The following is a 15,538-nucleotide window of genomic DNA, read 5'->3' on the forward strand; positions in this document are numbered from 1 at the left end:
CTTATGCTTATTTGATGCTTTGATCATGAGCTTAGTATTTGATTGAGCAATGGTTGATTTGTTTCATTGATTTTGCATTGGATCATTGAATTTATCTAGAACAAAGGCTTTATGATGGTAGAAATCATCTCTAGCTTATGAATCATAGCTCCTTTATGGATGTGTAAGCATTTGACATCCTCTAGGAATTGGGGATTCCTTCATTCTTAAGGCTAATTGATTTCTTGGGATTAATTGCTTCAATTGACCCTTGATCTTAATTAAGAAGGTGTGTTGTGGGCTTCCCCAACCTCCATACTACCTATGAGGAATCTTGGCATATCATGCTTCATGATTGCTATAACCAATTTGGGATGAAGGATAAGCTTTGTATTAGATCCTAATGATAAACACACAAATGTTCATTGTGTTGAATTGCCTTAGTTAACCAATTATTCCCAACCTTTGAGCATCTCATCAACTTGCTTAATTGCAAGGTTTTTAGTTATTCAAGTATTTTAGTTTTCAAGCAATCATAACACCCCCCCTTTTAGTTTAATTGTAGTTAGTTAGTTTATTTACAATAGTTCTTTTAGATTGCATTGGTGATTGAATACAACCATTTCCCCGAGGATCGATACCCCTTTTTACCATTATATTACGTTTTATTTGCAAACAAAGGGTGTAATTTGCTTGGTGGACTTGACAATTCCCATCAGCCGGCGCCTTCCCGCGATCCTCGCTGGTACCTGAAACACATAACACATAACACGGTAAGCATAAATGCTTAGTGAGTTCCCCAAAATACCACATACAACACATAAGCCACTCGAGGCTATAACTCGGTAAGACCCTCTGGTCAATGTGTCTCAGCGGGACCCTCCAGTCCCGTAGCTCGTTGGACCCTCCGGTCCGGTCTAGCTCGTTGGACCCTCCGGTCCGGTCTAAATCGTTGGACCCTCTGGTCCGGTCTAAATCGTTGGACCCTCCGGTCCGGTCTAAATATCACATAGCATACATAAATCAAAATGCACATAATCTCAAGTAATAACATAACTCATAAGACCCTCCGGTCTTCACATAGATACCACTCTAGGTAATGTATAGTGAGAAGACTCACCTCGGTAACTCGGATAAACTCGAACTCGAAATACTGATCTAGCCTCCGCCTAATCACACAAAATAATTATCTCTAATTAATACGGCTCTCAAAGGCTAGACTAGTCCCTCCCTATATTCTCTCAGAAGGGGAAAAGACCATTTTACCCCGCCAATGGTCCAATGTCCAAATGTTGACCAAACCCTAAAAGTCAACTCCAGTCAACGGTCCAACTTTGACCAGACTCGTCGAGTGCACTTGGGTGTCTCGACGAGTCCATGCGTGTCCTCTGAATCCTCCTAAGGCCTCACTCGACTCGTCGAGTTAACCCTTCTCTCGACGGGTTACCACTGATCACGAATCGTGGTGCAACACGATCCGACTCGTCGAGTCCCCTCATGGACTCGGTGAGTTTCTTCCATGAAAATGCTCAAACGACCTTCTGAGGTCAGATCTGTTTCTCTAACCTATAGATCTGACCTTCTAACACCCAAAAGTCACGTAAAGGTCTGAACTTTACGTTCATGCATCGCACATATAGCTCTATTTGAAGAAATAACTCTAAAAATGGAGTCCTAGGCTCAATACTCTCATGTAACAGCATAAAGCTTGGTTGTTGGGACACACTGGACCTCTCAAGGTCCAGATCTAAAGTCTATTCCTCAATGGGACTTCACATGCTCCATAATCCAACTAAAGAAAGGGTAAAGAAACCCTAGATTCCATAAATCTACTATAAACACGAAAATAGGCATGGATTCATAACTCAAACAGAAGCCCTTGAAGAAATAGAAGAAGTTCTGAGCCCCCTCTAAGCAGCCTAGCTTGAATCTTCCTTCCTTCCTTGCAAGAATGCACAATGGTGGTGAAATTAGCTCTCTCTCTCTCTATCTCTCTCTCTCTCTCTAAGCCCTCTGGTTTGCTAGGGTTTCTCAAGGGTATGGGTGGCCGCAATGAGGGCCATAAGGACCCTTAAATAGGGCACATGTCCAAAGATTTAGGGTTTCTGTCCACAGCGCGGACTCGTCGAGTCGACTCGTCGAGTCCCTTCATTAATCCTAGTCAGCAGTCGCGATCCTACTCGACGAGTCTAGGCGTCAACTCGTCGAGTCCCTCTCCTTGACTCAAAAATAAATACTCAATTTATGATACCTGAAAATCCGGATGTTACACATCTTGTTCCATTCTTTCATAGGGTTAATTATGAACAACCTATTCCAACCCAATTCGAACAGTTTACTCATCAACATGTTTATTAACAAAAAAAAATCAAAATCATATTCATGTTGTTCGTTTTCTTCAAACAAATACCATTTAAACTAGTTTATGAAGTTTTGAATCCATGTTCAAATAAACTCTATATAAATGAACAAGAAGTATTAGTGTTTATGTAAGAAATTTCAATGGAACAATATGTGTTATGTCATTGATGTCATCCATTGAAATAAATAAATAACAAGTCAAAGAATTTATCTAAGTAAAAACTAGATAAAACGGTTTTTGAAGAATTTTGAGACTTGTGCCGATTCTAACATGTTCAACGATTATCTTGTGTAGTTTATTTCAACTTTCCTCTTTATTGAAACACTCATCAAGACCGTATACTCTCGAAACCCTTTTAATTATTGAAATGAAGCCTCATGGGGATTGCTTTTGTAATTATTTTGCAAAAAAAAAAAGACTAATTAAATTAATTTTTATAAGTTTTTTCTAGGATTTAGGAAAAAATGTTTTCCAAAATAGTAATGAATTTCACCGTATCATGTCCAAAATGACTAAGACTACCCCCATTGGGGTTCCTAGTGAGCCGCTCGTGACAAAAAAAATATTAAAAAAACAAGAATCGGACAATCCTTGGTGAGCTAGTTCATGGTAACGCCATTCGCTCGCTTGAGATTGTGCAACAACTTTATGTGTAAGTGTCCAACTTTATTAGAGAGAAATCAATTAATTTTATACCAAAAACAGATTTTTGTTAATAAGGAAATTTTATCTTTAATAAAAAATAAAATAAAATATACCAAAAAAACTTAATTTAATTTTCTCTACAAAAAAAAGACCAATATTTATATAGTTTAATAGATATAAAATTTAAATATAAAATAGGTTGGGTTGGGTTGCTAATGGATGTAAAAAATTAGATTGTACTGGATTGTGTAGATGGAAGAAATATAAATTAATTTTTTATAGAAAAATTGGGCTAATTGGATTGCTAATAAGGATAGTCTAATGGGTTGCGAAATGGTTGCGAAATGGTTACGAGGACAACACAATATGTCTGTTGGGCTTTGACTGTTCCTTATATACAAGTAATTTACTTTTTTTCCCCATCTTTACGCCATATTATTTTTGTAAAAACTACGTCAATATAACACTTCATTTTTATAATACATTTTTTTGGCTGTGAAAATGGTCTTTTTGAAGATTCTTAACACAAAAAAACTTTAAAAAAAAGTGTTTCAAACAAAAACCTATGATTTTTGCATGTGAATAATAATCCCGATGGTCATGCCTACAAAATTCTCTGTATTTTTTTATTTTGTTATTTTCAGAAGTCAAAATTACAATTATAAAGCTTTTTGTTGTTGTGGAAACGGACTTTGAAGATTTCTATCATAAAAAACTTCAAACTTTTTATTTTATTTTATTTTATTTATTATTATTTATTTTTTTGCATTTTCGGAGGTCAATCCTACAAAAAAATAGAATTTATATTTTATTGAAAACGATGTTGTTGGTGATTTCGTAGGTATTGTGCCAAATTTGGCGAAAACTATTAAAATACATACATTAATCAATTTACAAGATTATCCCATCCGCATATCAAAACCACAAGATGTGAGATCTAATAAAAATTATGGTGTTATGATGATTTTTCTCGGTCTCGATCATGATAAAGATGAATGACTTATTGTTATATTTAATTTAATGAAAGAGTTAAACCAGTACAATTTTTTTTTTGAAAACATATTCAGAAGTACATATTGGATATGCATTTCCAATAAGTCAGTGGCGGAGCTTCAATCTTTCCTTGGGGGGGGGGGGGGAGGAATATAATTTATATAAAATTTGATGAGCAGGAGGGTCATAATCAAAATTTTATATTTTTGGGTCTAATATATATAAAATTAAAATATAAGGACTACTTCTGCCAAAAAAATCAGGAGGGGTCACAGTCCTCCCTAGCCCTATAAAAGATCCGCCCATGTAATAAGTCCATATGAGTCAAATATTGATGCACATCTATAACATTGGACGAGTATATATGGACTGATTGTCTTGATACTTCAAAGCATACTTTATGGTAAACATCTTGATGATAAACATCTTGATGCATGACATGCAATATGATATACCTAATGTTTCGGTAGAAGACATCATTATGGTGTGTGACACATTGTTATTACAATTGGGCAGTAAATAATGACCATTACTTCAAAGTAACAATGACAAGAGGATACACATCCATATCATTATGCAATAATAGAATCGTTCAAGTTATCGTTATACATATCATGGGTTATCTTGTATTAGAATTGAATAAACATGTGCACTCAATAAACATGTGCACTCACTGTTTATGTTTTTACTGTATTGTTAAAAATGTTATGTTTAGATGATTGTTAATGAATTATCATATATTTTATAGTATATTTGATGTGCAACTATGATAAAACGTTTTCTACCATTAATCTTGGTCAAATCCTTCATGAAAAACCACTTGGATCTTCACTTAAACTTTTTGCCTTCAACCCTTCAACCGATCACTAGAAAACACAACTAATAGTTCTCCACAACATAAATATTCGATCAAAATTCCTCACCCCTATGATACCTTGACTAACGTTCCAAACTATCTTTTGGACCCATCCCGAGCAAACGAATGACAACCCACTTTAGCTCCACCTTGAAGAACATCCTCATTTAACTCCACTACCGAAGACCCACAACTATGTTGAAAATTCCCATGACTACTTTTCTTGTCTAACTCCTTCATACCAATTTGATCAACTTACTTTCCAATATGCAATACCACCTCACAGCTGCCATTTTCCACCCGTTTGGAGATACCTTTCACCTTCTCCGCCATACCCGAAGAACCATCTTTTGAACCACCTACTTTATCTCGAATCATGTATCTAACTAAATAAACACCTCTCAGAAGAGGACCAAAACCGGTATCCCTTGCACTACCACCATACTGTCTCTCAACCTTCTTTTCCTTTTACATATATACAATCTCACCCTCACTTGTGAGCATCTTTATGAAAAAGTGAAAACCACATTCTTTGTTCCTTTAACAATGCCCGCACATTGAACCAAAACTTGACATGCCATAGAACATTCTTTGTAAAACATGTCAATTTACCACTTGAAGAACCACTCTCTATGTTGTCAAATAACCAAGGCCGTTGCAACTTCCTGACTCAATTTCATTCCTCCTTTGAACTAGTGACTTTTTTCTGCAACACTCCTCTCTTGATCAATTAAACATTATGAAAACCTCGATTGATCCAACACTCAATCCCATGCAATTCACCTTTTCGATTAATCACAAAAAAAAAAAAAAAAAAATTGTTACCCAAGAACAAACCAAACCCCACTTTTTTAACATAAAACTCACTAGGACTTTTATTGAACACCTTATCTACAATCTTTCAAACTCCACCTCAACACAAAATTTCTTTGTGGAGGGACCCTATATTTCCAATTAAAATCCCAAATAACCACAAATCAATAAAACAAAATGAATTGAAATTATTGAACTTTTTTTTTTTGTAGTTTGATTATTTTTTTCCCCTAGAAAACTCTCCAAGAAACACACCGTTTTATGTGAATTTGGACAACTCTTGCTGATATGTCTTTGATCGAAAACCGTTGTGAAAACTCACTTGAATATTCACCCAAACCTTTGACCGATCATCAGAAAACACAACTAATAATTCACAAACACAACCCTCCATTCGATAAAACTCCTTCCATGATGCTTTAATACCAATTTGTTGTGCAACTATGATAAAATGTTTTCTACCCTTGATCTTGATTGAATCCTTCGTGAAAACCAACTTGGATCTTCATCCAAACCATTTTGTTGTGCAACTCCGATAAAATGATTTATATTCTACTATTGGTATTGATCGAATCCTTCGTGAAAATGAGATTTCGTACTTCATATGTAGTTGTATATATGTTCATAGAGTTTTTTAAGTTACAGTATCGATTATTCTTTTGTGAAATAAGAAATCTCATTTTTGTTCTATCTTTCTTTACAATTACTTTCATAAGCGAGAATATTCATGTCTAAACAACCTGGCAGGAAGTCTTTTAGAAAGGCCATCTATATAGTTATATGTTAATTTTTAAGTAAGTTCATCATGTGATAGTTTTATTTATTTTTTTGCTTTTGGAATAAGATATGTTCGAAGCTCGTATACGTTTGTTGCTACAAACATGATTTTTGTGTGGAGATCTCACATTATATATATGCATAAATTTTAGATTATTTATAGAAATTTCCAGATGCGTCTTTCTTTTTTTCCAAACATAAAAATGTATTTTGTTGTAAAAAAATAAGATTGAAAAGTGACTGCAAACTTTAACGAAATCGAGGGATCTTTTTGTAATTTACTCATTAATTAAACAAAGTCATGGAGAGAGATCAATCAATCAATATTAAGATTCTCGTGTCCCCCATCTCTCTACGAGAGCCACACAAGAAATCGCTCCCTTCGACTTCGATCTAAACACAGCACAAATCCAAGGCGTCTCTTTCAAAACCCTCCCTCCATCGGATCAATCTACCCTCCTCACACGTCAAATCTGCTTCCTCTTCCTCTTGGTCGTGGTTGTGGTTGTGGTCGATCACCATCAACCAACTTAACTAATCGAAGGACAAGTAAGACTATTGTTTTTCTAATATTCATCGTTTCCTTTCAAATTCAGTAAATCTATATCTGTACGTGATTTTATTTGCGTTCTGCGTCTACAGTGGTATCCAGATCCACGTACTTGTATGTTTATTGGTTATGAAATCTGGCAATCTTATTGTTATTGATTTCTGAATAATCGATAGATGTCTAGGTTTATTTTTTCCCCTCATTTCATTGGATCAATCGGTAATCGTAAATTGGAATAAAAATACTTGGATCGAATAATGGATGGGAACATTCTCTATCATATGCTTGAATGGAGTTTGATGCGAATTAGACATAATTACAATATGATTCAACGAGAATTTGTTTTCCTCATGCCTATGTCTAATTGTCTATTTAGATCTCATTTTTGTTTCTCATCCGATGTTTTTTAAGTTAGCGCTCTTATAATTTGATCCGCATTATTGGATTTTAAAGTACGGATTGGGCATGGACCTAGAGTCTTGGACTTGCTTGAGTGAGCTGTAAGACGGTTTAATTTTGGGAATTTCAGCCTTTTAACTTTGGTTCCAATTTTTAAAATTCTGTTCTATAGGCTCTTTTATAGCTGAATATGGGGGTTACGAAAAACACTACCAGCATGGAGGAGGCAACACTTGAAATTGGAATGGGTAAGCTTATGTTACAATGTCAACATGTCTTTTTCCCTTCTTGAGTTTAATGGAAACTGAAATGCTGTAAGATCTTTAACTTCTATATGTAAATATCATTGATTGTGCATGATTACTGAACTCACTACTATGCAGAATATAGAACTGTCTCTGGAGTTGCTGGACCACTAGTTATCCTTGATAAAGTGAAGGTTAGTTTCCCTTCTTTTCATTTCTTCTTTCTCTCACTCTTATTTTGCCCATAGATATTCAAACATTTATACATGTTATATATCTGTATACAAACTACTGATAAACATTTGGGTATTCCTCTTTACATAATCACAGGGACCAAAGTATCAAGAGATTGTGAATATTCGTTTAGGTGATGGTTCAACCAGACGTGGTCAGGTCTTGGAAGTTGATGGAGAGAAAGCTGTTGTCCAGGTGATCAGTTGTATAATTTATTTTGATTGTATGATAAACAATCTGCTTATCATTTATTCGTATATATGTTTGTCTGCATTTATGATGAAACAAATATTCAATTTATATTGACCAGGTTTTCGAAGGAACATCTGGAATTGACAATAAATTCACAACTGTTCAGTTCACTGGGGAGGTACACACAACTTCCATTTTATGTCTTTTTTATCTTTTTGCCAAATGAAATCTTACTTTCTAAAAATACAATTACAGGTCTTAAAAACTCCTGTTTCAATGGATATGCTTGGGCGCATATTCAATGGCTCTGGGAAGCCAATTGATAATGGCCCTCCTATTTTGCCAGAAGCCTACCTGGATATTTCTGGTAATAACAACATACTCTGAACCCAACTCACAGGAAAACAAAACCCAAAAACCATAATTAACTAAACTTTTTGTAATATATTATTATTATTTCAGGAAGTTCTATCAATCCTAGTGAGAGAACATATCCAGAAGAAATGATCCAAACTGGTATCTCCACAATTGATGTGATGAATTCAATTGCTAGAGGACAAAAGATTCCTTTGTTTTCTGCTGCTGGTCTTCCTCACAATGAGATTGCTGCTCAAATCTGTCGTCAAGCTGGTTTAGTCAAGCGATTGGAAAAGACTGAAAACTTGCTTGAGGTATTATTACAAGAAATAGCAACGTACTTTACTCTTTACTCTTTTTTTTTTTTTTTTATCAATGTGGAGAATCTACTTTTCTTTTTCACCCATAGTAGCAATCTACATACATTTCTTTACCCCTAATAGCAAAAGGTAAGTATGTTGCTATTATAGGTGAAAAGAAAATAATACTTTGTTATTTTTTGTGATTTTTGTTTTTTACTCGAAAGTGAATTTTATGTGATTTTAGCAGTCGGGTGGAGAAGAGGACAACTTTGCCATTGTTTTTGCAGCCATGGGAGTAAACATGGAGACTGCACAGTTTTTCAAACGTGATTTTGAGGAAAATGGCTCCATGGAGAGAGTGACTCTTTTTCTAAATCTTGTAAGTGTTTGATCTGTTTATTACTCTATTGTTGTTATTATCATCAAATGATGCTTATTTTTTGACATTATTTTAATATATACAGGCCAATGACCCTACAATTGAGCGTATCATCACTCCCCGTATCGCTTTGACAACAGCAGAATATTTGGCATATGAATGTGGGAAACATGTTCTTGTTATCTTAACAGATATGAGTTCTTATGCTGATGCTCTTCGTGAGGTAATGAATCTTTTTCATGTTATCTGAATATATATATATATATATATATATATATATATATATATATAAGTATTTATGTGTTTACTTTTAATTTAGGTGTCTGCTGCTAGAGAGGAAGTGCCTGGAAGGAGAGGGTATCCTGGGTATATGTATACTGATCTGGCAACTATCTATGAGCGTGCTGGAAGAATTGAAGGCCGAAAGGGCTCCATCACACAGATTCCAATTTTGACTATGCCCAATGATGGTATGTATCATTTTTATCCTCTGTTTCATATGAATTATGATGGAATGGAATGGGTCATTACATTCCATTATCATGTTTGCTTGCTTTGAGGAAATGGAACAAGTCATTCAATCATGTTGTTTGTTATGTACAAATAAAAAAGTAAATGAAATCAAATTGTTAAATAAAGAAAAAAATATTGTTTTATAAAAATAATTTTTAATCCAATAAAAATATATTGCTAAGTAAATTACAGATGAACATATTTTATGTCGTATATGTATTATACACAGTTAAAAAAGTTTATCTGTAACTGTAAAAAGATTGCTTACACATATTAAAAGATAAAATAAAATTTAATACCATGAAATCTTCAGTTACTTTTGGAAATAACAAAAAATAATTTAATTGAAGTTTTGAAAAAAAAAAATGAAAAACATTATTGATATAAAAGATTATATCATTCTATCCTTTAAATAAAAAAAAAACACTCCTCCCCTATGGTCTATGGAATGAAAATCAGCCATGAGAAGGAATCACATTCCATTCCCTCTTTCATTACTTAAGGAAGTTGCTTGTTATTTTTTTGTTTTAGATTTGATTTGTAGTTGGGTACTAATTAGTGATTGAATTAATCAGATATTACACATCCCACCCCTGATCTTACGGGTTATATCACTGAAGGACAGATATACATTGACAGGCAGCTCCACAACAGACAGGTAAGATGATCATGGAGCTTTATTTCTGATGCTTGATTGGTTTTCTTTTTATTAAACCTAAAACTGAAAAGTGAAAAGTCTATTGATATGATGATTTAAAAAAATAAAATGACAGATTTACCCTCCAATCAATGTGCTTCCATCCCTATCTCGATTGATGAAGGTAAGCCTAAACCTCTTGTTTATCCCGACTAAATAAACCATAAGGGCTTTTTTTTGTAATTAGAGGTTGTATGAATGATTTACAGAGTGCTATTGGTGAAGGGATGACTCGTAGGGACCATTCTGATGTCTCCAATCAGGTCAAGATTCTTTTTTCTCTCATATAATATAATATACCCCTTCAAAAATTCAATAACTTCATATTGTATAAATGAATGACGTTTTTACCCTTGTATTGTAATTTGTATGTTCACAGCTATATGCAAACTATGCCATTGGTAAAGATGTCCAGGCCATGAAGGCAGTGGTTGGAGAAGAAGCTCTCTCTTCTGAGGATCTGGTGAGTTTCTCTCTTTCTGTGACTGTGATAAATTACAAGGGATTAAAGTAGACAAACGTGATAGTTGTTTGCCAAAAATGAAAATTTTATATCATTTTCAGCTGTACTTGGAATTTTTGGACAAATTTGAGAGGAAATTTGTGGCACAAGGAGCGTATGACACACGAAACATCTTCCAGTCACTGGACTTGGCATGGACACTTCTGAGAATCTTCCCACGTGAGCTTCTTCACCGTATTCCCGCCAAGACCCTCGATGCCTTCTACAGCCGTGAGGCAACCAACTGAAAGGAAAGGAAGTAGTTATTTGTTGGACGACCTTTTTATCGATGAAATAAGAAAAAGGTTTTTTGTTTGTCTGTGGTTTGATTTATTATGTTGAAAGCCTCGGCTAATGATTCTTTTGCATAAGAGGCAGGGGGGTAGGCTATGTAATTTATGGTATTTAGTGGCTACTACGAGAGACTATTAGCTGTGGATTTGTGTTTTGGGAACAGCCCTGCCCTTATTATTCCTTCATTTCTGCTTACTTTATCGATATTGTTATTGTTGTATTGGATTGTTTTGTGCTCGTTCGTGAATGCAAGTTATTTGTTTCTGTTCTTGAAAATCATATATATTTTTTTAATTTTTGAAAATTTCCAAGGGGTGGTTTTGAATCCTTTCTTCAAATAAATCTATTATATACGATACGTTGCAACCAATGACCAGCTAATGTGGTGCTCTACTACTTAGATCTCGTATAGCCTAAAACTTCTTCTTTTTCTTATTATTATTATTATTATTATTATAGATGCAAAACGATGGTAAATGTCTATATGATACTTGTTACAAAACCAAAGACTTGTGTACCTTAATGCATAATCTAATATATAAAAGTACATTTCCTAATATAATGTAATTTAAACATCCCCCAACTGCTTAATTCAAATTACTATGCCATAGAAAATAATCAGATGAACAACACAACATGGTCTAAAACCAAACTACCAAAGAAAATGAAGAGGTGTTTCCTCAAATAAAGGCAACTTGGCAAGGCCCCAATCAAGGGTTGTTTCTTTTGGCTGAATGAGTAATAACGATTGTCTAGATAAAGAAATATACACATAAGGTATGTTTTTTTTAAAGACCCTTTTTTAGATCATATGAACAATCAGAATAAAACTAAATGGCCATTTTACCATTATCTTTCATTTTTTTACAATATTCATCAATTTTAACATGAGAAAAGTTGAGATGAAAAGAGAATATCAAATAGGTAATTGTCAGTGTCTTGATACATTAGGCTAGGTTTTTTAAACATTCATGTATTGCTATCCACGTTTAAGTGTTTAACCCATTAAGCCAAAAAGAAACAATCCTTATGCATAAGTACAACATATAAATGACCTCTAAGAATTAGATATTCTTAAACATAGACACATATGGGGTACAAGAGAACGTCTACTATATCTTGGAGAATTAAGATTAAGAACTATAAGAACATGAAGCACAAGAGAGAGATATATAATGGTTTTTTGTATTAATAAGAGAATTCAATACTTCGTGTGTGTGTCTTGCAAGTGAAAGGGGAGCCTACTTTAGAGCATCCTCTTTGTAGACGACGGAGGAGCCAATTAAGGAATTCTTCTTTACTTAAAATATGGATAACAACTTTGGTTAAAAGAAAAAACAATTCAATAGCTTACACTTTTATAAAGGTTTCAACACTTAACTTCCATTTTTGTTATGTTCATATGCAAAAAGGTAAAACCGTAAAAGTAAATTGTTTACCTGTTTGGCCACAACTGAGTATTCATTTGATAAAGGCACGGAAATGATGTGACTGCATATTTAAAATAACCTCTAAATAATATACACTTTAAAAAAGAATAACCACTCAATAAATAAAACTACCAATTTTAAGAATTTCTTCCATTGTACAACAGAATTAACTTACCTAACACTAGGAGCAACAATCATGACTTGTAATAATCAGATAATCACTTTAAAAAGACACAATGAAACACCATTCCTAATACATGAAAACTATTATCAAATGTTATGTTTATCAACCTTTTTGTGATTTACATCTTTGGCTGCCTCCTTTGTTTGAGTAGTTAGAGACTGTAAAAGTGCCTTTTGTGAAGGCAATTCAGCAATAAAAAGTAGAGTCTGAGCCCATCCAGCATATCTCCCGTATTTTTCCACAAATGCATCTGCCACACGGCTACACAGCTTGGGTGTCAATTTTGTTCCAGCCAGCTCAGGGATTAAGTATCTGGTTGCAATCTTTTTTATATAAAAACAAAAAAAAATACCAATATTTTAGTAATTATGTTTCATGCAATAAACCTTGTCATAAAGAGTACATGAATGAATGTTATGTAAATATAAGTATAAGAAGGTGGCTGACCTTCCAGACATGTGTATCAACAGGAACAGCATGGTGTTGATCTAAAGAGAACAAAGCAATGCAAGCAGCAACTTTGGGGCCCACACCAGGTAGAGTAGTAAGGGCTTCAATTGTGTTTTGAAGCTCTAATTCACGAAGAGAAGCAAGCCATGCTGCTCCTCCACCAGGTTTTGATTGCAGTGCTTGCACTGTGCCAGTTATGTACTTGGCCCTGTTTCATCAAACCAAAATGTATTTTCAATGTAAGGAAATATGCATTCCATGGGAATGAAAGTCTAACCTGTAGCCAAAACCAGCCTTTCGAAGCTCTTCCTCAGAAACTTTTGACAATTGATCCAGAGAGGGGAATTCATAAAACTCAATCCCTTCAACCACGCCCAGATGATTACCCAATGATGATATGAAATCAACCATTTGGGTTATCCTCTTAATATTGTTATTAGAGGAACAAATAAACTGAATAAGGCACTCAAGTGGGTCTTGCCTGAGCACTCTGGCACCGCTCAAATGCTCCGCCAGTTCAGAAAACCGTTGATCGGAAGCAGAAAACTCCTTCCATAAATCACTCAAACAAATACTCATATTAAGGAAATCCAGTAGAGCTGATTTAGCAGCAGTTTGATCGGAGGTGGGGGTGTTGTGAAAAGTATAAGCTACGTCAGTCCCATTTGCGTCTTGAAGTTGTATGAGGGAGACAAGGTGGGAGCCAACAACACCTGTGTATTGAAAAGGGGATGTCTGTTTCCACCTGAATGTTTGGCCGGTTGGGAATGTGAGGGGTAAAAAGAGCTCTGATTTGTTCAAATTGAGAGTTACCCGTTTGGGGGTTTTGAGGTCTGAAATAAGGGCTTTTCTAGGTTTCTTGGAAGAGTAGTATGAGGATATGGTGGAATTGGTTGAGGTGATTTTTGAAAGGATGGGTTCTCCAGTAGCCGTGGTTATTGACGGCGGCGACGGGAGGGGTCGTTGTCGCTTCATATATGTAATCATTCGATGAGTAATTGGGTGCTGAAATTTGGTTCGCTGCTTCAAGGACCTCTACACTGGCTGGCGATTGCTCACGACAAATTGTCAAACACCCTCTAGGATCTAAAACCGTTGTCGTGTCAATTCCTTATTTTTCAACTTTTTTTTCGCCCGTTCTTGAGTGGTAACGAGAAAAATGTAAAAAAAATTGGTGTTACTTTTTAATTTACAAAATGATTAACTTTTATTCTACTTGTCTCAAATTTGGGAACATAATTTTCTTTTTTTCTTTTTCTTCTCTTCTTTTCTTTGTTTAAACTCGGAAACAAGACGTTTATGTCAGGTTGTTTATTAGGCTAGAGGGAGTGGTGGTGTGTCCTAAGGTATGTTAAGACATGCCACATAAACATAACATAATGCTAAGAAGTGCTAGCATGCTTTTGAAAAAAAAAAAACAAACAAATAAATAAATCAGTCAATCAAGAAAAAAGCTACAAATCATTCTCCCCTCTATCTTTCTCCTTTCTCCTCACGCTGATGAACCAGCAAGTTCTTGCTGACGCACACCCTTAACGCATGCTAAGGGGTGGTGTTCATGCATGCTAAGAGCTTTGGCGAGGACTCTTAACGTATCCACTTCCCAAAGCCTTATGGTTTAAAATTTGTAAATATGTGAATATTTTGTCTTGTGTCATGTCAGAAAATTGATACACTAAATAGGTTCAAAGAATAGCAGTTTGAGAGGCGAAATATAAAATTTTAAAAAACTGAAAAAATAAGAGTCGGGAGTCGAACGAGAGAGGTCATGAGGACGAGGTAATGAGTGGTACCATGGAGTATGTGGGAGAAAGAACAAACTAAAAATTAAGTGTTACATATATGACAAAGTCGTTTCCACGTTACAAAATGATTCAGTCTAGATTTTTCTTGTATATTCGGTTTTGATTTTAGGTATTTCGTTTCAGATTAGCTTGTCGTATCGCTTTTTGATACCTCTAAGTAGAATACTCCTTTCGGAAAATTAATTTGGGCTTATGATATACAATAACTACGTCAACCTTTTGTTACATACGACTAAGCTTTTAGTTATATGTCGTGGTCATTAATTTGTTAACTTGTTCCAATCAGGTTGTGCTTCCTCGGTTTAACCTTGTTCGTCTCGTTAACATGTTGATGTGGCTTTGGATGGGTGGGCGAGCATTATTGTGACATCATTATGATGTGTCGCATTTTGATCTAATAATATCGAACACCCTTCCCTTAAATCTTTTCAAACAACATCACTGTAACATCCCAAAAATATGACCCAAAAATTTCGTTTTCAAATCATTACTAAAATCATAAACCATTCAAGGCATAAGTAAAAACATAAATCATGTTTCATAAAACATCATAATATCCGTCTTAGATCAAAATCTCATA

At 34.7% G+C, this 15,538-nt stretch overlaps 2 protein-coding genes across 3 annotated transcripts; one reads left to right on the forward strand and one right to left on the reverse strand.

Annotated features, from left to right (window-relative positions):
- Window positions 1-6,742: 6,742 nt before the first annotated feature.
- On the forward strand, window positions 6,743-11,365 carry LOC145119268 (V-type proton ATPase subunit B 2). Of its 2 annotated transcripts, none has more exons than XM_079054894.1 (15): window positions 6,743-6,974; window positions 7,547-7,622; window positions 7,758-7,813; window positions 7,950-8,048; window positions 8,164-8,223; window positions 8,301-8,412; window positions 8,508-8,716; window positions 8,949-9,083; window positions 9,169-9,306; window positions 9,403-9,553; window positions 10,172-10,254; window positions 10,370-10,417; window positions 10,503-10,556; window positions 10,673-10,756; window positions 10,858-11,365. In XM_079054894.1, exons 2-15 carry the CDS (start codon window positions 7,565-7,567, stop codon window positions 11,041-11,043), a joined length of 1,473 nt encoding a protein of 490 aa, XP_078911020.1. In that variant the 5' UTR covers window positions 6,743-6,974; window positions 7,547-7,564; the 3' UTR covers window positions 11,044-11,365. The 2 variants fall into 2 exon arrangements, with proteins under 2 accessions (XP_078911020.1, XP_078911021.1); XM_079054895.1 differs by having other exon boundaries at window positions 8,952-9,083.
- Window positions 11,366-12,610: 1,245 nt separating this feature from the next.
- Window positions 12,611-14,245, reverse strand: OGG1 (8-oxoguanine-DNA glycosylase 1). Its single transcript, XM_079054206.1, has 3 exons — window positions 13,431-14,245; window positions 13,151-13,361; window positions 12,611-13,026 (listed from the first exon to the last, which is right to left on the reverse strand). Exons 1-3 carry the CDS (start codon window positions 14,138-14,140, stop codon window positions 12,790-12,792), a joined length of 1,158 nt encoding a protein of 385 aa, XP_078910332.1. The 5' UTR covers window positions 14,141-14,245; the 3' UTR covers window positions 12,611-12,789.
- Between the last annotated feature and the right edge of the window lie 1,293 nt (window positions 14,246-15,538).

Source organism: Lactuca virosa, chromosome 6 (assembly GCF_052849685.1).
Source record: "Lactuca virosa cultivar CGN04683 chromosome 6, Lactuca_virosa_CGN04683_v6, whole genome shotgun sequence".
In the NCBI taxonomy this organism is placed as follows: domain Eukaryota; kingdom Viridiplantae; phylum Streptophyta; class Magnoliopsida; order Asterales; family Asteraceae; genus Lactuca; species Lactuca virosa.

Coding starts and splice junctions, on each gene's coding strand:
- LOC145119268 (XM_079054894.1), top strand. CDS start 7,565: ATGGGGGTTACGAAAAACACTACCAGCATGGAGGAGGCAACACTTGAA. Junction 8,049..8,163: donor GAGAGAAAGCTGTTGTCCAG/GTGATCAGTTGT, acceptor TATATTGACCAG/GTTTTCGAAGGAACATCTGG. Junction 10,255..10,369: donor GGCAGCTCCACAACAGACAG/GTAAGATGATCA, acceptor ATAAAATGACAG/ATTTACCCTCCAATCAATGT.
- OGG1 (XM_079054206.1), bottom strand. CDS start 14,140: ATGATTACATATATGAAGCGACAACGACCCCTCCCGTCGCCGCCGTCA. Junction 13,362..13,430: donor AAGGCTGGTTTTGGCTACAG/GTTAGACTTTCA, acceptor TTGATGAAACAG/GGCCAAGTACATAACTGGCA. Junction 13,027..13,150: donor TTGATACACATGTCTGGAAG/GTCAGCCACCTT, acceptor TATATAAAAAAG/ATTGCAACCAGATACTTAAT.